Below are 27,203 nucleotides of genomic sequence, written 5' to 3'. Positions count from 1 at the left end.
AGTGGGTTAAGCCTCTGCCTTCGGCTCGAGTCACAACCTCAGGGTCCTGGGATCGAGCCCCACATGGGGCTCTCTGCTCAGCAGGGAGCCTGCTTCCCCCCCCCTGCCTGCCTCACTGACTACTTGTGATCTCATTCTCTCTCTCTCTGTCAAATAAATAAATAAAATATTAAAAAAAAAAGAAAAAGAAAAATTAATGACACTCTCCTATACTGCCTCCTTTCTGCTCAGATTGTCCTGGATCAACAATCCAATGTTAGCTAAACATCTTTTGGCTTTTCCTTCTCACTTCCATCAAAATTACTAGTCCCACATCACCATGCCCAAAGTGCTTAATGAGTAATTGGAAATCGAATCCTATAAGCCAGCTCAAGTGAAGGTGGCAATGATGAATAGTAGTTTGCTCTACCTTTCTCACAGAGAAAAATCAGAAAATCTCATTTGGGAAATATCAGCCACAACCACAGGCAGTGAGAGCGTTCAGGGCATTATCAATGCAAGGAAAATCAGAGTTTTTAGATGGAAGCACCTTTTAGTGTCTTCCTTTACAATGTACTAGGAGTATAAAACCTTAGGGCTGCAGACAAGTTTAAGAGGCATCAAGTCCAACTATACAGTCATGCTGCATGAAATTTTCATGAGCTCTGCAAAATTTTGTCAAGTGGTACCTTTCACTGTTGAAAATACTAAAGCCTATAGCATTCTCATCAAGTGGTCATCTTGGCCCTGTGTGATTAAACTCCAAATCCATATTTATAATTTCATAGTTTAAAATATATACTTCAATATTCTAAAACTTTCTGTGATTTTCTTTTTTTCTTTTTTTTTTAAGATCTTATTTATTTGACAGAGAGAGAGACAGCAAGAGAGGGAACACAGCAGGGGGAGTGGGAGAGGGAGAAGCAGGCTCCCCGCCAAGCAGGGAGCCATCAATCCCAGGGGACCATGATCTGAGCCTAAGGCAAATGCCTAACAACAGAGCCACCCAGGCACCCCTACATATTCTCAATTTTTGAACAACTATGATTGTTAAAATATTCCACTTACGCTGGGCTAAACAGAGCCTTCTGTTGTTCCTACTGGCTTACTGGTAAGTAACAGCCTAGCCCCTGGCTCCTTTCAGAAAAAAACATAGTCACATAATAGCTACTTTCATGTTTGAAAACAGTTGTCAGATCATTCCTGGGTCTTCCCCTCCCTAGAAAAACATCTTTAATTTCTTTGAGTCTTCAAAAAACAATGTTTCAAAGCCCTTACTAATACTATCATTCAATTTCTATATTCCTCATCACACTGTTCGAGGTGTTTTCTGTTAAGTTTAGAATCCAGTGAGATGTGAACCTCTCGACATCTCAAGAAAGACCTACAACTAAGACTGGCTTTTGCTCTTGCTGTTTCACAGCCAAACCATACTACGGACCCATACTGAACTTTCAACTGTTCTCTCAAATATTATTGTTTGCATGTGCTACAAATAAACCATTTTATTCTTCCTGTGTTTGAAAAGATAGATTTTTGTGCTCATATTCAGGATCTTACCTTTGTTCCTATTAACTTTCATTAATAGAGTTGTCCATTTCTCCAACTCAGCAAAATCTTTCTAGTCTCTGATTTTTAACTTCTGATGTATTTATTCTTAATTATTGGCCACCTATATCATTTTGCAAAGAACTGATGAACTTTCTGACCAGCACAAGGCCCTACAACAAACTGCTACAAGCTTCTCTGTTAACATCAGTCCATTTAATCTCTTCCTATGTATAGCTTTAGATTTAAACTCAAATCCAAAGCCTAAGCTTAATTCCTCTCTTCAGTGGGAGAGATGCGACACTTTTACAGTTGTTACTTAATGCAATGCCTATATACCATGTCTAAAGTGACACCGACACAGGACAATATCCCATCATCTCAGCTACCCAATTTCTAAAGTTAAATGTGCGTTGGAATCTAAAACTCTCCATACATGCTCCCTCCTAATCCAAAGTAGATTTATCCCATTATATGTTTCATAGAAAATAACAAGAAATGTAAAATAGTCATATAAAAAAAAAATGTGCTCTGGGATGCCTGGGTGGCTCAGTCGGTTAGGCATCCAATTCTTGATTTCCGCTCAGGTCATGATCTCAGGGCTGTGGCACTGAACCCACTTTGGTCTCCATGCTCAGCAAAGAGTCAGCTTGAGATTCTCTCTCCCTCTCTCCCTCTGCCCCTCCCCCTGCCAACTCATATGTATACTCTCTCTCTCTCTCTCTCTAAAATAAATAAATTTCAAAAAAATATGTTCTGGGATCAAACAAATCTGACCTCTAATTCCAATTCTGCCCATTACTAACTGTGTGATTACAGGCAGGTTATTTAACTTCTCTAGGCCTACCAGTCTCATCAGTCAAATGGGGATTATAAAGATAAAATTAATGCACATAAAACATGTGGAACAAAGCATATAGAACAAATCTTGACCCAAAGCAAGTGCTACTAAGTAGCTGCATCCTTTATTGGTATCAATATTAAAAAGAAGCTTTATTTTTAAGATTTTGATAAAATATCTTGAGTTGAAACAACAGAAAAGCGAAACCCATTCATCGTCTTTACTGTGGATTCATCCACTTCCAACTGTAACCTTTAATTTGGGGAGGTTGTTTGCATTGACAATCCTCCTTGTGAGCCAAAAATGAAAAAGTAGTCTCTGAATATAACAACGAATCTGCCACCTTCTAATAGATACTCTCGGGATTCTTCAAATTGACTGTCTCCATCCTCCTCTCCCCAGCTCCATTAACTTCTACATAGAGGTACCATGAACAATGAAAATATAGATTTTTTTTTCCCTTGAGACTGCGTATGCCCTCTCCCTTTCAGCCTACCCACCTACGACAAATAATGAGCTACCTTATACAAATCACTCTGCACATAATTCCCATAGTTACAAATTTCACTTCTTAAAATTAAAAGGAATTGTTTGGGGGGTAAGAAAGGAATGAATGAAACAAGTTGGGATCGAGAGGGAGACAAACCATAAGAGACTCTTAATCTCACAAAAGAAACTGAGGGTTGCCAGCGGGGAAGAGGAGTAGGGAGAGGGTGGTTGGGTTATGGACATTGGGGAAGGTATGTGCTATGGTGAGTGCTGTGAAGTGTAAACCTGGCGATTCACAGACCTGTACCCCTGGGGCTAATAATACATTATATGTTAATAAAAAAAATTAAAAATTTTTTAAAAATTAAAAGGAATTGTTTTCAGGGGGGAAAAAGTTTGGCTGCTTCATACTAGTTTTCTACTCATCTACTAATACATTCCAAAAAGATTTTCTCACATAATATTACTTCTCTCTATCCCAAAATTCTTATTAATCCTGAAACCATGCTGGAGGACTTCATTATTTTCCTTACTATAGATCATAGATATCATAGATATCATTCCCTGTCAACAAATGAAGAATGATGTTTTAAATAGTATTGTGTTTTTTGCCTACATCATAACTTATTTAACCAATTCATATTGTTATACACTTAAGGTATTTATAAATTTTTATTATAACAAATAATACTGTAATAAGTAATCCAGTACATTTACACTTAGGCCAGTTTTTAATATTTCCTTATAAAGCTTATTCAAAGTAGAAGTAGAAGAAAAAGAACAGATGGGACAAAGAAGAATGCAATTCTTTTTCTTTTCTTTTTTCTTTTAAGCTTTTATTTATTTATCTGACAGAGAGAGAGAAAGTGAGAGAGAAAATACAAGCAGGAGCAGAGGAAGAGGGAGAAGCAGGTTTCCTGCTGAGCAGAGAGCCCGATGTGGGGCTGGATCCCAGGACCCTGGGATCATGACCTTAGGCAAAGGCAGGCACTCGACAACTGAGCCACCTAGGCGCCCCAAGAATGTATTTCTTAATGGTGATATATTTTTACCATATTTCCAGAAAGTCTGAGAAAAATCTGTATCCCTATCAATAATTCATGAGAATGTCTATTTTGCAAAAACCTCACCAACACTGAGCACTATAATTTTTTTTTACTCTTTGCCAATTCAATAGGTAAATTCTTGCACTTCTGGAAGATGTGCAAACACTTGTCTTTTAGGATAGGGGTTATTCATTCCTATGTCTCAAAAATTAAGTTATGGTATTTTAGTCACTTAGCAAAGTTAGTATTTAGAAAAGATGAAGTCAATTGACATATTTTTAAGCTCCCTGGTTCCCTCTAGAATGGAATTATTTCTTTTAAATTATGGATTTCCTCTGTCTTGGTCACCACTGTATATCTCAAGACACTAAAACAGTGCTTGGCATATAGCAGTTGCTAATAAATATACATTGAATGAATGAAAACAATGAATTTGAATTAATCTATTGGAAAATGTGTCCCATGTAAAAGAAAACATCCGCCTTGTTAATTATAATAATAAGTATCCATAAGAATAATTTTTCAGCAAATTTTTTTTTTTGACCGAGATCACAAGTAGGCAGAGAGGCAGGCAGAGAGAGGGGGAGGGAAGCAGGCTCCCCACCGAGCAGAGAGCCCGATGTGGGGCTCGATCCCAGGACCCTGAGATCATGAACCGAGCCAAAAGCAGAGGCTTTAACCCACTGAGCCACCCAGGCACCCCTGTTCAGCGAACTTTTAAAGTGGGCCTCAAACAGAGAAACCCAGGATACTTATTTAGAGGTGAACAGACTAAAGTCAGAACTGGGCAGCATGAGGCAATGCTCGAAATAGCAGTCCAAGACTTGACCAGAACCTAACATACAAACCAGCTTTCAGCTAGGCATAAGGAAAAAGTACAGTATTCCAATAGTGATTTTAGATTTTCCTATCAGAGATTCCCTTATCCCCTTGTCCCTTTTCGTCTCTGTCCCCCCTTCCCTGCATCTCTCTTTCCCCCAACCACAAGATGGCGGTGGCCACTGCTGAACTCTTGGCCAAGGTGCTGAAAACATCTTTCTGTAACAGAGAAAGTCAGATTTCCGTTAAGGGACTTTTTAAGGTACCCTGGTACTCTTTTTTGGGAATAGTAACCCTACTTTGGGAACAATTCCAGAATATCTAGTCCAAATAACTCTCAGGAGCATACTGAAAAGCTCTGGAAAATATAATCAGTTTCTAATAATTTAAGAAAAAAGGACTGTGTAACAAAATCAAACAAGTTACGGCTTTATGAACTTCAGAAACAAATGGGAATCCATAGAGTAGTGATATGGCCTTTTTTTGTTAAGCCTAGTAAAGCAAAAATACTTGACTAAATCAGGGACTATTTAGCCCAGGAGAAAGAAGACTTCAAAGCAGACTGACAGCAATCTTCAAATATCTGAATGAATGACTACTAGCAAGAAAAAATAATCTTAACTCTATTTTTGGGCAATTCCAATGGGAGAAATCAAAAGCAATGGCTGTATGTTAGAGGGAGGCCATCTAGCAAGAGTGGGCTGCTTCCATTAATTCAACAAATGTGTCAGGTACTGCAAAGCACCAATGAACACCTGATCATTGCCCTATATTCTAGCAGGACAGTATGAGTTCACATTAACCACATTTTGTGTTAGTCATGAAGGGAGAAAGAAGTTTTCCTACAAATACAGAATAAATTTAAATATCTAAAATATTGCCAGTATTTACTTTTCTCCATTTACTGAAAGATTTTTACAGTTTTCAGGGTAAAATAATGGCATTAAAAATTTGCAAGTTTCTTAATACTTATTTTCTTTTTTAAAAAGATTTTATTTGGGGTGCCTGGGTGGCTCTGTGGGTTAAGCCGCTGCCTTCGGCTCAGGTCATGATCTCAGGGTCCGGGGATCGAGTCCCACATCAGGCTCTCTGCTCGGTGGGGAGCCTGCTTCCTCCTCTCTCTGCCTGCCTCTCTGCCTACTTGTGATCTCTCTCTGTCAAATAAATAAATAAAATCTTTAAAAAAAAAAAGATTTTATTTATTCATTTGAGAAAAAGAGAGAGAGAATGAGCAGGGGGAGAGGCAGAGGGAGAGGGAAAAGGAGGCTCCCCACTGAGCCAGGAGCCAGACATGGGGCTCGATCCCAGAACCCCTGGATCATGACCTGAGCCAAAGGCAGACGTTTAACCATCTGAGCCACCCAGGCGTCCCTCTCAGTATTTATTTTCAATTGAGATAATACAGTAGATTATAAGAATGCCTGCATAAGCCAAAATTCATTTCAAGTTTGTCCTTAAACATCCCTTAGTAGATGTGAAAGCAGTGTTACTATAAGAGGAAATTCAGATTTGAAAGGTTTCAATAATCTATGTATTTCCACTACACTGTAAGTCAGACCACAGTCTAAAACACAGCTGCCCACTACACTGTTCAATACAGTAGCCTTGGTTACATGTGGCTATTATACATTTGAAACCAGGCTAGGAAGGACCTTAATTCTTCATTTTGTTTAATTTGAACTGCTTAACATTTCAAGAGCCATCATGTGGCTAGTGACCATCATAGCAGCAGACTTCTAGAGACAGGTGAACAATAATATTTGTAAACAATAATATTTGTAATAATCTTTCTAGAGAAAAGATTAAAGAGAAAAGAAATGATTGGTGAGATTGCAGCCATAAAATGAGAACTAACATACAGCTGTTTCTATGCAATTTCACTCAGTCAAATTGAATTCAGTAAGAGATTTCTGGAAAAGCACTTTAAACCTTATTGCAATGAAATTAGTAAGCTACACTCTGTATACAGGACAGCTTCCAAAAGAGAATGAATAACTCCTTCTACCTTCCTTAGATTTTTGCATTAAATTTCTCTTCTTGCATACTAAATGACACCTTTTCCTAAATTTTTAACTTTCTAAAAATATATCTTTAGAGATTAATTAACTTAGATCCAATGGGGTAGTAAAGAGTTACAAGAGGGTTCCCACCTAATAGTAGAAGACAAAGATATCCGAAAACTATCTTAGAACTATATAAAATCACTGGCCGAGCTGACAACACAATCACTCAGGTGATTCTAGGAAGAACAGTAAAATGAAAAACTCAAGTAGTAGTCTCCAAAGCAGAGGACCAAAGAGGTTAATTGGCATACAAAAAGAAAACAGAACTTCAATTTATATTTAACATCTTTTATTTAAAAAATGAGAAATCAAGCTTCACTAATTTAAGACTTGGAGAGACATCAATGCTCTTACTCATTCCACATGTCATAAGACCATAACACTGGTAAGTCACTTGAGGTATCCTGAAGGAAATCTAGGAGTTCCCAGGTACCAATATCAACAGTGGTTAACTGGTTCCTTCACTTACTCTCAAATTTCAATGTGTTACCATTTACGTCTGACCATCTAAGTGGATTTACAGAGTATATTATTTCAAACTGTAAAATATTTACAATTCTTCAAAATGCTATGGTGTGTGACCTGGAAAACCTTTTCCCACACAAAGATTTTCCGATTATCTCAAAGGGAACTCCTTGTTTCTAAACTCAAAGACTAGTTATGCATGACTCTTTAAAAAAAAAAAAAAATGCCCTAAATTTGCTGACCTGCTCTGTGATGACAAGTGGTTGTCAGTAGTGCCTGTGCAGCAGGTATTTTCTAAAGTACATCTAGGCTGTTCCTTCAAAGTAAAAGTGACAGTCTAACTATCCATTAGAAAGCGATCTGAAGTGAGCATTTTGAAAATGTGTATTTGGAAATGTTTTTAGCGTTATGCGGTTTTCGTTGCCAGAAATTATAAATACTCATTAACCATACAGTTTAACGTTGGAAATAAAATTTCTTAATCTGTTTAAAATATTCCTCACAAAAGTGTGAGTGGACTTTTTAACCTCTTCCCTTAAAATATTAAAATTCCCAGCTTTCCAGATAGTTTGTAAGGACCAACTGACATCAGGTTAGATGAAAGACTGCCGGCTGAATTTTGCAAAAACCTGCACAAAACTGAAAAATGAACACTGTCTTTAGCAAACATGGTCAACAAATTATTTCTTCAATTCGGAATGACATATCCTTGTGAGGCATATTTTTAACCATGACGGACATTAAAACAAAGTATAAAGGCGCCTGGGTGGCTCAGTGGGTTAAGCCGCTGCCTTCGGCTCAGGTCATGATCTCAGGGTCCTGGGATCGAGTCCCGCATCAGGCTCTCTGCTCAGCAGGGAGCCTGTTTCCTCCCCTTTCTCTCTCTGCCCGCCTCTCTGCCTACTTGTGATCTCTCTCTGTCAAATAAATAAATAAAATCTTTAAATAAAAAAAAAAAGTATAAAAAGAAAATGAACTTAGAGACCTATAATCATTGCATTACTAAGTATTAAACTAAGATTTTTAAAAATGATGAAGCATAATTGTGAATCAGTTAATTTATTGTTATCATTAAAGATTTAATATTTATAATATACAATATACATTAAAATATTATTTCTTTATCTAAACCTAAGTTTTTAATGAATATATAGAATATATAAATATAAGAAAAAACTCATATTTTCTAGATTAAAAATACACATATACTATGGATGGATACTTAGAGCATTTTTACTAGTAGAATATAATCAAAAAATTTTAAGTCATTGTCCTACTTTATTTTTTTTTTTTTATAAACATATATTTTTATCCCCAGGGGTACAGGTCTGTGAATCGCCAGGTTTACACACTTCACTGTCCTACTTTAAATAGTGATTTTTTAAAAATCCTTATAATGGAAACAAAGCAAAAGAAAACCTTTAAAACAAAAATGAATATCAATTTATTTTAGCGTTTTTTAATAAACTATTCTGTAATAGAGGATTTGGTGTACTCAGCACAAACAATGTTACGAAAATAGGCCAAGAATTATTTAAATGAATACTGACAACATGATCAAGTCCCTGTTGCAATGATCCGGACGACTTACAAAAACAGCCAGAACAATCCTACAATCCAGTTCAGGATGTTGGTTCAGATCCTGTTTTACTTTGCCCTTCAAAATATACTAAGTGGCTTCCTAGTTCCTGTAAGGACCCAAACTCACTGAGAAATTATTTTCTTCACAAATCATTCCATGCCCTTCTAAAATATTCCCGAGGTTTTGTCATTGGTCACATGCCACTTACCTATTTCCAATATCAGACTCATTGTTCTGGTTTACAATACCTTGAAGGCTAAAAACTTAACACACCAGAAACATTTTAAAAGTGAAAAGTTTGCCTCCATAGAACTAAAATGTGTGACTTCCACTAGAGTTCGTAAAAGAGGAGTATTAAACATTGGCAAGATAAAACCCACAATAAATACGATGAGTATCTCTGTTTCTAACTATATAGATATTCATCAAGATGAATATCCTACACCCTACAAACGTCATGTTAACGACTTCCCAACATAAGCCAGTTTATATAGGGATCCTTGGGGTCCATAACAGAAAATATGTGACTGGAGGGCCAGTGAGATAAGAAATACCCAGGTGATTTTTCTGTTTTCCCAAGCACCAAAAAGGTCAATAGAAGCCAATTCCTCATCTCCAACTCACATCAGTACAGGGAAGGTCTGAAAGACCACTGCTAGTCCCTAGACTGAAGATGTGGTGTGGAATTATTACAGATGCCTACAGTGACCAGCACCAACTACAGGAGCTTAAGGAAGCCCAGCAAAACAGTGTGAAGGGCTCCATGGCAGTCCTGCATGAGACAGACTACCCACCAAGGGCCTCTCGGGCCCAACCCAGGACACCTATGTCTCCCACTCCCAATTCTAGCACCTGGCAAGGGAAGGTATTGGAGAGATGCAGAGTCTAAGTCAAAATATGCATTTTGTACATTCATTGTTTATTGATGTTATTTTTGATCACTGATTCCCTTTTGACAACATTTTTAAATGAGTTTCATTGAACTGTCAGTCTTGTAGAATACGTTTTCTCAGTTTTTCCTGTAGGAATCTAATAAATATAATGCTCATATACACAATGCAAAATGTTACATATTTCAATGTAATCCTTCTTAGCCAGAGCAGAAGCTAACATTTTATCTTGAAATAATTTAGTGTATTTCAAAGCTTTAAAAAGACACAACACCCAGAAAATTAATCCTGGTACAATGAAAATAAATCACTCAGAAAGATAAAGAGATTCTTGCAATATAACCGTCTAGTCAAATAGATGTGTTGTAAGGAAAACAAATAAATAAACAAACAAATACACCAAGATTATTAGAGGCAAGCAGCAACTGTAACAATCTGAAAAGTGAATCCCACCTTGCTTGTAGACAGCCTGCTTATTCCAACCACCCAGGAGCACCAGTGAAACAAGGCTATACAGAAATAGTTACACTACAACACCCTTGCAGAAAAAAATTCCACTCTGGCTAAAAGACAAACCTAAATGGTTATATGCTATTGGCATAGAGATAATAATCAGGCTAAAGATGTTCACTAGACCAGTGATTGAAATTTGTATCTTTAGAAATGCCAGAATCACCCAAAGGGAAGTGGAAACTCAGGAAAGTTCAAAATCAAAAGAACAAAGAGTGAAAGGAAGCAAAAAGAGAACCTTGAACTTCTATGAATTGACAAAACCGAAACATTTCACTTACGTCATCTGAGTCCCAATTTGGGGGTGGGGGTAGTGAAGGAAATGAGGGCTGTGTTGAGGGGTGGTTTGTGGAGATGCACAGAAATGTGGGAGGGGCTATGGGGATGTGTGGGACTGTACAGGGGGCACTAAGGAAGTTTGAGGGTTACAGGGATATTTGCAGGGATGTGTGATGGATTTAGAGAGATGTAGGGAGTCATGAGGTTTTCTAAAGCTTTTAGAGGGTAGGAAGGTTGAAGAATATTGTGGTAGAGCACTATGTATTGAATCATTATATTGTACACCTGAAACTAATGTAACACTATTAACTCTGCTGCAAGAAAAATAAAATAACAACAAATAACAAATAAAGAGCATCATATTAGATAGAAAAAATATATACTACATAAAACCACCTTTTGCAAGAACAAAAAATTAAAATTGAAGATTTAAATTACTACATTTATGGCAATCTCCCCTGTATTTTAAATAAATTAAGCTGACTTTCCTCACAAATCCAGGGACTCGAAGTTGGGACAGTTCAAGTATTTAATAAATACTGTTGGGACCTGAGAGATAGATAGATTATTGAAAATGAAATCAGGATGTCATCACATTTCTTCTTTCAAACCACAAAAGACACGGAACAGCCTTATTTCCAGAAGTATGATCTCTTTGACTAATTTTTTAAACCAATCAGAGTCCCATGAAATCAAGCACAGACAAGAGATTAAAATTGGAAAAACATACACAAATATACGTATTTCTTATCCCAGTCCCTGAATAATTTTCTTTTTGTTCTCAAATTTGCCCTGCCTTACTTTATCACTTTTCTAGCAGATGGCAGCATGTCTGAATGTACAGCATCAGTGTTTCAACAAGCATTATACTGCATAAAAATATGCATAATCTGGTTGACCCCTCCTGGGTTTCACACTTCATGGTTATTTTAATTTCTAGCCCATTTTGAAGAATAGGGTCAGCCTTTGACTAATGCAAACTTTGGACATATTTTAAGTTTCAGCTTTCTCTTAGTCCCCAAATGAACAGTTTTTGTGCACAAAATTTTCTACCCCTTTCAGTTCATTTAGCAACAATTCAGAACTGCATATGAGACTTTTCTTTCCCAGTAAGATGCATCTTGTTTACTTACCCATGTAAATACAATATAATTCTCAAGTTATACATTTCTGAGCTTCTGATTTTAGAGGATTTTATCTTCAGGTTCTTACCTCTGAATTGTTAAGGTGACATTTGTGAGTTCCTGGAAACCAGCCATCACTTGAACATTGGTCAATGTCCACTTTCTGAAGATTTATGTCAACTTTCATAACACCCCTTAAAAACAGACAAAGATAAAAGCAAATTAATCTGAGCCCTTACAATTTCTAATTCGGTATCCCATCCCAGAAATTAGACAAATCAACATCAAGAGTGCACTAAAAATGTTCACATTGCCCACTCATATTCAACTAAAGTGTACCAAGTGAAGATAGGGACACGATACAACAGAACCAGCAAGTATTAGTTTTACTTAAGTCCCTGTATTGTTCACTGTCTTCAGCTCCCTGCATAACGCCTAGCACATAGAGGTGCTCAATAAATATTTGTGGATTGACTAAACTCCAGTTAGTATTGCTCTGGACATGGTAGAAAAGTCGACTCTAAAATAACACCTGCTCCCAGTACCTCTTCTATGAAAGTAAACCAAAGCAAAGCCCTCACCTCCTTTCTTTCTTTTCCTATTTCCCAGTGTGGGAACAAGGGATGGGGGAGGGGGAGGGGCTAGATAGCATCTTTCCTTTGATCTTCTATCACAATGACTTTAAACAGGGCTTTGCAAGGGAATCAAAAGCAAAAATGAACTTTGGAGACTTCATAAGATAAAGAGCTTCTGTACAGCAGAGGAACCAGTCAATAAAACTAAGAGACAACCCACAGAATGGAAGAAGATATTTGCAAATGAAATTACAGATAAAAGGCTAGTATCCAAGATGTATAAAGAACTTCTCAAGCTCAACACCCAAAAAACAAGTAATGAAGTCAAAAAATGGGCAGAAGACATGAACAGACATTTCTCCAAAGAAGACACACAAATAGCTAACAGGCACATGAAGAAAGTGTTCAACATCATTAGCCATCAGGGAAATATAAATCAAAACCACAATGAGATACCACCTTATACCAGTTAGAATGGCCAAAATTAACAAGGCAGGAAACAACATGTGTTGGAGAGGATGTGGAGAAAGGGGAACCCTCTTACACTGTTGGTGGGAATGCAAGCTGGTGCAGCCACTCTGGAAAACAATACAGAGGCTCTTCAAAAAGTTAAAACTAGAGCTACTCTATGACCCAGCAACTGCACTACTGGGTATTTATCCCAAAGATACAGATGTAGTGAAAAGAAGGGGCACATGCACCCCCATGTTCATAACAGCAATGTCCACAATAGCCAAACTGTGGAAAGAGCTGAGATGCCCTTCAACAGATGAATGGATAAAGAAGATGTGGTTCACATATGCGATGGACTATTATTATTCAGCCATCAGAAAGGATGAATACCCACCATTTGCACTGACATGGATGGGACTGGAGGGGATTATGCTAAGTGAAATAAGTCAAGCAGAGAGTGTCAATTATCATATGGTCTCACTCATATGTGGAACATAAGGAATAGCACAGAGGACATTAGGAGAAGCAAGGGGAAACTGAAGGGAGGTAAATCAGAGCGGGAGATGAACCATAAGAGACTATGGACCCCAGGAAACAATCTGAGAGTTTCAGAGGGGAGGAGAGCGGGGGGATGGAGTAGCCCGGGTTATAGGTATCAAGGAGGGAATGTATTGTAAGGAGCACCAGGTGTTATACACAAATAATGAATCATGGAACCCTATATTAAAAACATGATGAGCTGTACGGTGACTAACATAACATAATTCAAACAAACAAACAAAAAAACCAGCACTTTAGGTCTCCCAGTATTCCACACCACAGATCTGCACCATCTACAGAAGTGCTGATTAGCATTTTTCTTCTCTTAAATCTGGAAACAAAAACACTGCCTTTCACTTAGCCATTTGAGAAAAATCACTAAGAAAGAGAACTCACAAATTCAGAGCCAAAAGCAAAACTGCAAAGAAAGCTCCAGTTTTATCTCAGATTTCTCCATTTTCTCCAACTGATCTTCCAACAATTTCCGAAGATCCCTCTCTTCTGTATTTCGGCATCATGAGCACTACCAGCAGCAGAAACATCTTTCCTACAGTGAACTTTCGTAGCTGTACATCATTAGAGTAAATATTCTGTGTCCTGGAGCCTAAAGCTCAAAGCTTTGTAATGTCATTTTTCACAAACTTGAGTAAAGTATAAAACCTCATTAAAATCCACTAAAATAAAAACACATTTTTAAGGTCTTCTGTTCCTAATTTAAACTACTTTCATTATGTATTATTAAATACGTACAAATATAAAGTTAGGTTCAAATTCTTTATATTATACTTCTTGTAGCTACAAAAAAAAGACCCACAAAATCACAAAGTGCAAACAAAACTATAACGTCAACAAAATTTAAATTTAATATATTAATTTAAAACACCAATGATTATGCTTTGCCAAGCTAAACACCTCTCAGAACAGGAATATGGTACAGAGTTTAGCCAGCCTATTTTACTACATGCTATGACTCATTTCTCTCTTTTCTTCTTTTAAACTACTGTGAAATCTTCTGACAGAGTAGCTTACTGTCATTTGGGCCTCATTTAAGGTGAATAAGTCTTTTACATTTTTAAAGGATGCCTCTGAGTTTTTCTTATTAACCTGCCACAAAATAATACACTAAGTAGTGGTAACATGCTCAAAAGAGACACAAAACAGAGACACCAAAATCTCCTGTTAGTATTTAGTTATCCAGATAGCCCAGAATATGTGTAAGTTAAATTTTCAGAGGACTGTTGGAACGAAATCCTAAAAATTATCACAGAAAACTCACAAATAGACCTCTTCACCGAAATAGACCTCTATTTGCAAACTACTACTATTCTTGGCCATAATTCTATAAAACAAGTGCCTGTTCATGTGATAAATAAATGAATTCCCAGGTAACCTAATGCCTTAATGAAGTTCACTCCCTTGCTCTTTCCACAAATACTTATTATCTAGTATGAACATACCACTATAAGAGATACAACGAAGGTGAACAGCATAGTCCCAAATATAAAAATGTCAGAACATTTAATGAGAAAAGATGGTAAATTCTGAGAAATTTGAGAAGCTATCATTTAGGGTATAGCCTATACTCCACAAACATTTGTACATTTTTTGGCTGTCTTTACTAGCAGGCCTTTGAACTATGTCCCACCTAGGCCACACCAATCATGCAAGCCCACTCTAGGCTACCTCATGCTCTTTGAAAAATAACATACTCCTTTTTTTTTTTTTTCCATTCATTCACTAAGTATATGTTGAGTTAAGCACTCAGTTTTGGGCCAAAACTGTTCTTGGCCTTTGAAACACAACTGTAAGCAGAAAAAAAAAAAGTTCCTGCCTCCATGGGGCTTAACTCTGGTGTGGGACAAATAATAAATGACAGCTCTAACAAGTAAGTAAATTATGCTATATATTACAAAGTAACAAGTGCAATGGCGGGGAAAAAAACGTTCAAGCAGGTGAGGGGAATGGGGTTTGTTATTTGTTTGTTTGTTTTTTAGAGTGGACAGATTTCTAACCCAACCGATGCTTCAGGCTCATATCACACTCTAAGTCACCAGCCATCTTCAATAACACAATATTCCCCCACTGGACTGTTACTGTCCACCACATTTCGGTGTTCTGCCGTGAATGGCTTACTATGAATGTTTCTGTAAGTAATAAACTAATAAAACTCTCTATTTGTCTTTGTTCCACATCTGTTAGTAAGAGCGAGGTCAAGTTTCCCTCCCCATCCTGCTACACTGGACGAATTCAGTCAAGAGAGTGCACATGTTCCGCCTTGCTCGGGGACAGGAGCCACGTTGGGGTTCCCAGAGGCTGCAATTAACTCTGGTCCCTTTCCTGGGGGAACTGGCTTAAGAAATCGATATCTTAATCACTGAGAATTTTCCCTCTTGCTTCTTGGTTCCTACATGAGAACCAAAAGTCAAATCAGACCTCAAGCTCAGCTCCCGAAGCTTTCCGGTCTTTGTGCAAAACCACCAAAGGTAATGAGTCGTGAGTTTACCAGCTGGGAAATCAGCGCTGACTCATCTTCATTAGCATCGCTGCCTCGGGTGCCTGGAGACCTACAAAGCCCTCAGGGAGGTGCGGGTGACTTCCGGAGGGGAAAGTGGAGGTTGGGGGGATTAAGTGGGAAGAGAACAGCTCTCTCTGCGGAGGAAGGTATCCTGCTGAAAACCACACAGAGGCGAAACCACTCACGAGACACCCCTGCCCCGACAGAGGTTGGGCCCGGCTAGGAGCCTCACCGCGCCTGCGCAGAGCGTCCCCTGAGCGTCCCCTGAGCACGTGCCTCTGGGGGCGGAAGTGCTGCTCGCACATCCGGTGAGCAGGCGCCGCTGGGAAGCTCTGGGGGTGTGTAAACTGCTGCGGTTTCCTGGGCTGAGGACTGGAAAGCGAGGGCCAAAAAAGCCCGGTAGTGGCCTCCAGAGAAGAAAATATTATCAAGTTATATCCCCCAACACCTGGAGGCTTAGCTGAGCCGCAGACGTGCATTTTTGTCTTCTTGTCTGACACCTGAAACGCAACAAGCCCAAAATGCGATTCATCCTCCACCCAAATTTTCAGTTCCCCTAATGTTCTTTGCCCGTGATGGCGCCTCCGTCCTTCCAGTTATCCAAGGTGATAACCTGTTGTGAAACCAACCCCCAGCTCAAAACAAGTGCCACCTTCCCTAGATCGTACCCCCTGGATGCTCCTTGTATCGTAACCTTTCCCCTCCATTTTCACTGTTACTGCCTTGGTTCGGGTCTTCATCTCTCGCAAGGCTAAAAAAATGTTTACAATCATTTACTGATTGAGCCCTGTCTCAGATTGCTCCAGGTAAAGATCCTGTTCCTGAAGTGTATATGATTTAGGGTCCTTCTCTAAGAAACAGACACAAAATCATGAATACACATTTTACAATATGACCTTTGGCCTTCTATCTTTGCCTTTTAACTGCAGTGTGGATAATAAGATCACACCAGAAGCTATTTCTATGCCAGTAGTACAAACTACTTTAATATATATTACTAGGGGTTCCTGGGTGGTGCAGTACCTTAAGCATTCCACTCTTGGTTTCCAGACAGGTCACGATCTCAAGGTCCTGGGTTGCAGCCCCTGCTCGTCTCAGCTCAGGAGGGAGTCTGCTTGAGAATCTCTCTCCCTTTCCCTTTGCCCCTCCCACTCCTGTTATCTGTCTCCCTCCCTCTCAAATAAATAGATAAGTCATATGTGTGTGTGTGTGTGTGTGTGTGTGTATATATATATATATATATATATATATATATATATATATATATAGCTAAATAATGCTGAACTTTCCCTTAGGTGGTTTCCAAAATACCACAGCCTAGGAAAAATGTATTAGAAGCAAATGTATTAAGTAGAAAGAGAACATTGCAGTTAAAATATCCTCCTTTTTCAAATTTTACAGAAAAACATATGACCCCAAAACTCATTCCTAGTGTTCATTCTAGGACTTTAGAAGGTTTCCGTGAAAGCCAAGGGCATTGGAGCTTAAGCATCACACTCTGCTGTCTATGTAATCTTCGAAATATGTCCATCCGATCCTAAAGATTTCCAGCTTAAAGTCAGTATTTCCCACTGTCCTAAAGAATAAAATCCAGGCTCTTTGGTATAATGTTGTATCATACCCCTCCTACTACTGACATCACCAACCACTCTTCTGCACACATTCTTTGTTCCAAACAATTCACAATTACATGTGGTGTCCTTAAAAACTTATGCTATCTCAGAAAACCATTCTTTTATACATTTCTTTATACCTGAAGTCCCTTTCCCTAAACTGTGCTTTAACAATCATAGCTCCTCCCTGACTTTCTGAAGCCTTTCATAAACTCTGATTTAGAAGCTACTTCCATATTCTTACCATAATATGCTATACTTACCTTCTTTATACTTTAATGGTCTGTTTTCCCCACCAGACTAAAATTTCCATAGCTCATGTCTTTGTAATACTTCTCCTAGCTCCTGTGTGCATGTGTGTACACACCATATCTTCTTTATCTACTCATTAGTGGACATTTGGGCTCTTTCCATAATTTGGCTATTGTTGATAATGCTGCTATAACATTGGAGTGCATAATCAGGGAGAGTGGCAGGGAGAGGGAGAAGCAGTTTCCCTGCTGAGCAAGGAGTCTGATGTGGGACTTGATCCCAGAACCCTGGGATCATGACCTGAGCCGAAGGTGGATAGATGCCTGACCAAATGAACCACCCAGGTGTCTCAAGATCTGTAATTTAACAGTATTGCCCTAACATTACTTTCTTAGTTTTGATAGTTTTACCATGGTTACATAAGATTTTAATGTTACTGGAAGTTGAGTAAATGGTATGTGGGAACTTTCTCTACTATTTTTGCTAATCTTCTTAAAATCTAAAATTATTTCAAAATAGTTAGAACTTCTCAGTTATAAAAACAGCTAAAGTTCTTTGAAAAGATGAATAAGAGACTCAAGTATTAAAAAATACACAAATAAAAGAAAATAGGCAAATAAATATAGTGGAAAAAATACAAAGGAATGCTCTAAAAAACAGTATTATGATTAATGATTCTCTAATAAACTTTTAAAAACTAGAATTAATGAAAAAAGTATAAATTTTTAGAAAATATAAAATGGCAAACTTGCCCAAGAAGGAATATAAAACTTGAACAGGATAATAAGTATAAAAAAAATTAAATCATTCACTTGCCAGAAAAGCTTCAGGCTTACATGTTTTATCTACAAATTCTACCAAACTTTTAAGAAATATTTCTTATATTTTTACAAATTTTTAAAATAAAAATATAACAAAAACAATGCAGTTTATGTGATTTTGATTCCAAACTACATGAGAACAATACCTTAAAAAAAAAAAAAAAACTGTAACCCCCCTTTTAACTACACATAGATCCAAGAATCCTAAGGGAAATATTGGCTAAATAAAATGTTAAAATATCTTTTTTTTTTAAAGATTTTATTTATATATTTGACAGACACAGATCACAAGTAGGCAGAGAGGCAGGCAGAGAGAGAGGGGGGAAGCAGGCTCCCCACTGAGCAGATAGCCCGATGTGGGGCTCGATCCCAGGACCCTGAGATAACGACCTGAGCCGAAGGCAGAGGCCTAACCCACTGAGCCACCCAGGTGCCCCAAATGTTAAAATATCTTAAAATAATTATAAATCATGATCCACTAGAGTATATCTTAAGAATGAAAGGAGGTTTTAATGTGAGAAAATCTATCAATGAGGGAAAATAGTTGCTGAGTAGGAGGACCACAAGCTTGTCTCATCCCATGAATATAACTAACCATTCTAAATCATCCTAATATCCCAGAGATTGACCTGAAGACTAGCAGAACAAACTCTACAACTAAAGGTTGAAAAGAAGTCACATTGAAGAAGATAGAAAGTGTGGATACAGGTTTTGGGAGAGAAGCAGATTATGGCTGCTGTAGTAAGGATGGAGTGGTATTAGAGAAGAGTGAGAGACACACTAGCACATGGGGAGTGATGGGAAATTAAAATCCCATAGCAGTTGGCTTGGAAGGTGAGAGGGCCCAAATTTCTAGACTTCTGGCCACCAGTAAGGCATAAGGCCTGGAGTTATAAAAGTCATTGGGCTTGGCTATGATAGAGCCCCAAGGGCACTGAACTGTTCTTGGAAAGAAGGCAGGCAAACAACCTATGGGCACACATCATGGAAACAATAATCTGAAGAGCTCCAGGGGCACATAATGGGGAGGTTATTGGCCCATATCAGAGCACATACTAGAGAGTGTTCATGGACAGAACCCCTTCAAGAACAAAGGAAGTGGCTAGTGCCATTTTTCTCCCCTGCTCCTCTGCATAAGCACATGGCCAACTGTGGGAACTAGTACAGCTCTGACACCCACTACCTAAACTGCTTACACCAAACCCCACCACACCATGCTCCAGTGAAACTACCCTTCCCAGTCATGTCTCAGTCCCATTATAGTGGATCACCCCAACACCAACCCCACCCCCACAGAAGACCAGCCCAAGTCCCTGCAAACACTGCATTTCCCAATGTAGGCACTTAAGCTTCTGCAGTGGTGGTGCCAGGTCTCATTTCACAAACATATCAGAGCACACCTAGTTAAAGCATGCCACATTCAGGCCAGGGATCAAACATTGCCCACAACAGCAAAGAGAGCCTCTGTAGACAACTGGAGTGAAAGAGAAAGGTAGGAAACACACAAAAAAAGCAAAGATGAGTATGTCTATAAAAAAATCAGTCAAGAAACTCACGAGATAAAGGGATATAAAATATAGAAATAAATACCTACATCGTGGGGAGGGGATGGGAAAAGAATGGGTTCAAAATTAAATGAAATCAACTTAATGTAGATTGCTGTATGCAGAAGAGGTTATATACAAACCTATTGGTACCAATATATAAAAAACCACTAATAAATATGCAAAGAATAAAGAGAAAAAAATCCAAATATATCATTAATGAAAATCAGCAAACCATGAAACAGAGAAAGAAAGGATCAGAGAAAATCTTCAGAAATAACCACAAAACAAATAATAAAGTTATAATAAATATGTATATATAAGTAATATAAATGGACTAAACACTCCAGAAGTTATAGAGAGAATGGCTAAAATAACAAGACCTACCTACATACTGCCTATAAGAAACTCATTTTAGACCTAAACCTACCTGCAGGTTGAAAGTGAGTGAATGGAGAAACATCTGTCATGCAAATGGATGTCAAAAGAAAGCTGGAGTAGCAATTCTTATATTGGAGCAAATGGACTTTAAAACAAAGATTATAATAAGAGACAAAAGAGGACACTATATAATATTAAAGCAGACAGTCCAACAAGAAGATCTAACAAATGTAAATATTTATGCACCCAATGTAGGTGCACCCAAATACATAAAACAGTTAATAACAAGCATAAAGGAATTAATTGATAATATTACAATGATAGTAGGGAACTTTAACACCCAGTTACATCAATGAACAGATCATCTTAACAGAAAATCAACAAGGAAACAATGGCTTTGAATGACACAATGAAACAAGTGGATTTAACAGATATATATCCAGAACATTCCATCCTAAGCAGAATACACATCCTTTTCAAATGCACATGGAACATTCTCCAGAATAGATCACATATTAGCCTACAGAACAAGCCTCAACAAATTCAAGAAGATCAAAGTCATACTATGCATTTTTTCTAACTACAGTGTTTTGAAACTAGAAGCCAACCATAAGAAAACATTTGAGAAGACAACAAATACATGGATGTTAAATAATATACTGCTAAACAATGAATTGGTCAACCAGGAAATAAAAGAAGAAATTAAAAAGTAACATGGAAAAAAAAATGAAAATGAGAACAAAATGGTCCAAAATCTTTGGGATACAGCAAAAGCAATTCTGAGAGGGAAATTCATAGCAATACAGGCCTACCTCAAGAAACAAGAAAAATCTCAAATAAACAACCTACCCTTATATCTGAAGGAGCTAGAAAAAGAAGCATAAGCAAAACATAAAACCATCAGAAGGAAGGAAATGATAAAGATTAGAGCAGAAAAAAAAAATGATATAGAAACTTAAAAAAACAAAACAAGACAGATCAATGAAACTGGGAGCTGGTTCTTTGAAAAAAAAAATCAATAAAATTTATTCATCTAGCCAGATGTATCAAGAAAAAAAGAGAAAGGACTCAGACACAATCACAAAGAGAGAGGAGGAATAAAAACCAACACCACAGAAATACAAACAGGAGAATATTATGAAAAACTATATGCCAACAAATGGAATAATTCCTATAAACATATAAACTACCAAAACTGAAACAGGAAGAAATAGAAAATTTGAAGAGACCAATAACCAACAAAGAAATTGAGTCAGTAGTCAAAAAGCTTTCAACAAAGAAAAGTCCAGGACCAGATAGCTTCACAGGTAGATTCTATCAAATATTTTTAAAAGAATTAATACCTATTCTTCTCAGACTATTCCAAAAAAACAGAAAAGGAAGGAAAATTTCCAGTTTCATTCTATGAGGCCAGCATTACCCTGATACCAAAACTAGATAATGATACTAATAAAAAAGAGAACTATAGGCCAATCTCTAATGAACATAGAAGCAAAATCCTCAACAAAATACTAGCAAACTGAATTCAACAATGCATTTAAAAAAATCATTCACCACGATCAAGTGGGATTACTCCTGGGTAGCACAGGTGGTTCAATATTCACAAAGAAATCGATATCACATCAATATGAGAAAAGATAAGAACCATATGATTATTTTAATAGACACGGGAAAAGCATTTGACAAAGTATAATATCCATTCATGACAAAAAACACTCAACAAAGTAGGGATAGAGGGGAAAAAGGCCATATGTGAAAAACCCACAGCTATTATCATCCTCAATGCAGAAAACAGGGCTCTTCCCCTAAGGAACAAGCTCTTCCCCTCAGGAACAAGTCAAAGATGTCCACTCTCATCACTTTATTCAACATAGTACTGGAAGTCCTAGCCTCAGCAATCAGAAAACAAAAATAAAAGGCATCCCAATTGGTAAAGAAGAAGTAAAACTTTGAATATTTGCAGATGACATGATACTAATATACAGAAAACCTAAAGACTCTACTAAAAACTTGCTAGAACTGATAATTCCATAAAGTCTCAGGATACAAAATCAATGTACAGAAATCTGTTGCCCTTTTTTACACCAATAATGATATAGCAGAAAGAGTAAATTAAGAAAACAATGCCATTTATAATTACACCAAAACTAATGATACCTAGGAATAAACCTAGCCAAAGAGAGAAGGAAAACTATAAACTCTAAAAACTCAAACTCTAAAAACTATAAAACGCTGGTGAAAGAAATTGAAGAGAACACAAAGAAATGGAAAGACATTCCATGCCTATGGATTAGAAGAACAAATATTGTTAAAATGTCTATACTACCCAAACCAACCTACACATATAATGCAATTCCCATCAAAATAATGACAGCATTTTCACGAGCTAGAACAACTAACTCTAATATTTATATGGAACCATAAAGACCCTGATTAGCCAAAGCAATCTTGAAAAAGAAAATCAAAGCTGGAGGCATCACAATTCAGACTTTCAAGTCATATTATAAAGCTGTAGTGATAGTATGGTACTGGCACAAAAATAGACATATAGATCAATAGAACAGAATAGAAAACCCAGAAATAAACCAACAATCGTATGGTCAATTAACCTTTGACAAAGCAGAAAAGAATGCCGAACAGGGAAAGTCACTTCAAGTAGTGTTGGGAAAACTGGGTAGCAACACACATAGGAATGAAACTGGGCCATTTTTTATACCACACACAAAAATAAATTCAAAATGAAATAAGGACCTAAATTTGAGACCTGAAACTATAAAAATTCTAGAAGAGGAACCAGGCAATAACCTCTTTAACATCAGCCATAGCAACTTTTTTCTAGAGGCAAGGGATACAAAAGCAAAAATAAAGTACAGGGACTATATATAATAATAAAAAAAAAAAGCTTTTGCACAATGAAGGGGATAAAAATCAACAAAACTGAAAGGTAACCTACTGAATAGAAGAAGTTATTTGCAAATGACATACCTGATGGAGGTTTAGCATCCAAAATACATAATAACTTATATACATCAACACCAAAAAACCCCTCAATAATCCAATTAAAAATTGGCAGAAGACATGAACATAACATTTCTCCAAAGAACACATACAGATTACCAACAGACACATGAAAAGATGTTCATCATCACTTAGTATCAGGGAAATGAAAATCAAATCTACAATAAGATGTCACTTCCCACCTGTTAGAATGGCTAATAACAACACAAGAAACAACTGGTGTTTGTAAGGTTTGCTGTTGGTGGGAATGCAAACTGGTGCAGCCACTGTACAAAAACAGTGTGGCGCTTCCTCCAAAAGTTAATCACACTACTGGGTATTTATCCAAAGAATCCATGAACCCCTCTGTTTATAGCTGCATTATTTACAATAGACAAGTTACAGAAGAAGCTCAAGTGCCCATTGATTGATGAATGGATAAAGAAAAAGAGGTGTTATATATAAATATGTAATCACACAATGGAATATTAGTCATAAAAAAGAATAAAATCTTGCCATTTGAAACAACATGGATGAAACAAGAGATATAATAATAAGCCTGTCAGAAAGAGAGAGACCCTATGATTTCACACATACGTGAAAATTAAGAAACAAAATAAATAAGCAGAGGGGGAAAAAAGTGAAATTGAGACAAATCAAGAAATAGACTCTTAACTGTAGAGAACAAACTGATGGTTAGCAGAGGGGAGAAGGTGTGGGCAATGGGTTAAACAGATGATGGGGATTAAGCAATACACTTATTGTGATGAACGATGGGGACATACGGGATTGTTGAGTCACTATATTGTATACCTGAAATTAATAGAGCACTGTATGTTAACTGGAATTAAAAACTTAAAAAGCTGGGATGCCTGGGTGGCTCAGTTGGTTGGGCAACTGCCTTCATCTCAGGTCATGATCCTGGAGTCCCAGGATCAAGTCCTACATCGGGCTCCCTACTCAGCAGGGAGTTTGCTTCTCTTTCTGCCTGCCTTTCCCCCACTCTTGTGCACATTCACGTGTACGCACGCTCTCGCTCTCTCTCTCTCTTAAATAAATAAAATCTTTTAAAATTAAAAAAAAATTTTAAAGCTAAAAAAAATGTAACAGTGAAATTCACAACTTTAAGAAGTGAGAAAAATTATCTGATTGTTTTAATCAAGATAAACAAACATATTACAAAATTCTACCACCTAATTTCCATTAACAATGAACTAGAAATAAAGAGCACTTTCTTAACTTGATAAAGATTGCTTCTATCAATGATATATTTAAAGGAGAAACTTTTTAAGATGTTACCTTTAAGTCAAGAGTGCTTACAATCTCTGATGCTGTTTAATATAGTACTGAAAGTCACAACTAATTCTATAAAGAAAAAATTTATATGTAAAGTTCAGAAGAGATTAAAGCATCATTATTTGTAGATGATCATTTATCTGGCAATAAAATCAACAGACAAATATGAGAATAATAAGAAAGTTCAGCAAGGGTGATGGACAGAAGATCAATGTACAAAAATCAATAGCACTTATCTATATTGACAATCTCCAACAAAATATTATAACTAAAAAGATGCCACTTAAAATACCAAAAGAATCCATAAATTCTATAGTAGGTAAGTTAATCACAAATACGCAAAACCTCTACAGAGAAATTTTGAAACTGTAATGAAGGACAAAATAGAGGAGCTGAATAATATGGGGAAATATCCCATGCTCTAAGAAGGAATAATTTACTAATTAAAAGTGTGAATTATCATTAAATGCAGCTACAAATTTAATGAAGAACCAACTAAAATTCCATATGGATTTTTGAGAAACTTGATAGCTTGCTATAAGTAGAATAATAAAAATAAGCTGTGAAAAGAAAAGAGGTAGGCCTTGCCCAGGCTATTAGTAGGATGTACTGCCCAACCATGGCAATGAAACAATATTGACAGAAAAACAGACATGGGATGCAGTGGAACAAAATAAAGAATTCAGAAACGTATATGCATATAGCATACTGGGTACCATACACATATGATAAAGATGATAGTGTTGGGAATCTGGCTCACTAAGTGAACAAAAATAATACTTCAGTTCCTACCTAATACCACATACAAGGGTACCTCTAGATGTTAAAAACCTGACTGTGAAAGGTAAAACTTTAAAGTTAGTAGTTGATAACATACGAGAATATTTTTTGATAAGGTATTGAAAGATTTCTTAAACCCTAAAGCATAAACTGTAAGGCAAATTATTTTTTGTAAGGCAAATTTTTAATAACAGAAATTTTTGAAAATTCTGTTCAAGGGAAAAAGATTATGAACAAAGTTAAAGTTAACAGATTGGGTGATATTACAATGTCTAAAATTGGCCTGGAAGTAGTATCTAGAATACACCAGGATTTCTTGCAATTCAATAAATACAGAAACCCTATTGGGAAAAATACGAAGGATATAAACAAGCATTTTACAGAGAAGTAAACCAACATGCTTATTACAAGCACATGAAGAGATGCTTAAGCAACTTAAAACAATAGTGAGATACCATTTTGCATTCATTAAACTGGCAAAAAATTAGAAAGCCATATAATACCAAGTGTTGGCAGTACTGTAAAGCTCTAGGATCCTTTATTCCCTGCTGGTAAGTATGTAGACTGGTGCAGCCTATCGAGAAAACAATCCTGTAATATTTTATAAAACAAATTTACCCCCCTCTATGACCCAGAAATCTTGCTCTTGGGTTTACCTTTCAAATAAATTCTCATTCAAGTCTATAAAGGGGCATCTAAATTTATCACAGTGTTGTTGTAATAGCAAGAATTGAAAGCATTCTGGGTGCCCATCCCTGGAACTGGACAGTTTCTACACACTATGCAGTGGTAGAGTACTATATTGCAGTAGAGAAATGGACTGGTTGTGTATGTAACAACATGAAGAGATTTTTAAAAGAGAGTTGTGGGAATTAAAAGTAAGAATAATCAGCTTTATAGCAAGTATTTAATTAAAATTATTTGCACACAGATAGTATATGAACACAAGAGCACGCTTCACCGTTTAGTTGCAAATGGGATAGGATCAAGGAAAAGTGAAAAGACTTTTAAAAGGGGAAGAAGAAGTGTTATTTCCTTTCTGTTCCCATCTAACTATAAAAGAATCTAGATTCTTGTTTCAGTGACTTAAGTAATCTTTGTATAATTTCCTCACTTGGGGCATCTCATGCACAGAAAACATCATCGTGAAATCACCCAGCCTCTGTATCATTTAGCTCAAGCATATAACTACAAGAAATGCAAAAGAACGAACAACATAGTCTGATGCCCTCTAGAACATCTAGAATTTGACAACAGCCTGTCTTAAAGCAAGTAAATGTTCTCCTCCCCTACACTGCTTTGTAGCAGACATGTCCAGAGAAAGCTTGCCAAACTTTACATAGTGACAAACGTCTTCCATCTGTCTGGCTTCTTGTTCTTGGAAGGTTTTTTGGCAATCAGGCCACACCTTCCTTGGGAAGATCTGTACATTATGTGTGGAAAAAAAAATAAATCAAGTTTGATTTTTAAAAAAGGGAAAGAACCTATAAATATAAAATGAAGTAAGGTCAGTCATCAGGGAAGTAAGGTCAATCAGGAGGAACATCTATATACAATCTTTGTATTTTGGGGGCTCCTCAAGGTGATACTACTTTCAAAATTAAGTGCAGCATATCTCTTAAAATTTCTAGGATTTAGAATTTGATAATAGATGACTGTCCCTCTGAAAAATGTATTTTGAGTCTGCTACTTTTATAGAGATAGCTGACTAATGTCTCATTTTGTGGTTTTCCTCCACTGGGATAGTTTTGAGCTTCATTTTATTTCAATTTTGTATAACAAGAGGACAATTTATTTTATC

General features: G+C 36.9%; 1 protein-coding gene and 1 long non-coding RNA gene across 2 annotated transcripts in view; one reads left to right on the top strand and one right to left on the bottom strand.

Moving 5' to 3' along the window:
* GPR158 (G protein-coupled receptor 158) overlaps window positions 1-27,203 on the bottom strand; it is a 420,682-nt gene that overhangs the window by 377,417 nt on the left and 16,062 nt on the right. The window contains exon 2 of the mRNA XM_032349655.1: window positions 11,724-11,829. Coding sequence (XP_032205546.1) covers window positions 11,724-11,829 — 106 coding nt within the window. The remainder of the gene's footprint in view (window positions 1-11,723; window positions 11,830-27,203) is intronic.
* The window catches only part of LOC116594351, a 48,527-nt gene continuing 37,360 nt past the window's right edge, over window positions 16,037-27,203 (top strand). The window contains exon 1 of the long non-coding RNA XR_004287179.1: window positions 16,037-16,117. This is a non-coding gene — a long non-coding RNA (uncharacterized LOC116594351). The remainder of the gene's footprint in view (window positions 16,118-27,203) is intronic.

Source organism: Mustela erminea, chromosome 6 (assembly GCF_009829155.1).
Source record: "Mustela erminea isolate mMusErm1 chromosome 6, mMusErm1.Pri, whole genome shotgun sequence".
Classification (NCBI taxonomy): Eukaryota; Metazoa; Chordata; class Mammalia; order Carnivora; family Mustelidae; genus Mustela; species Mustela erminea.
Note: the sequence above shows the minus strand (reverse complement) of the source record. Positions and strands in the feature narration are given on the sequence as shown.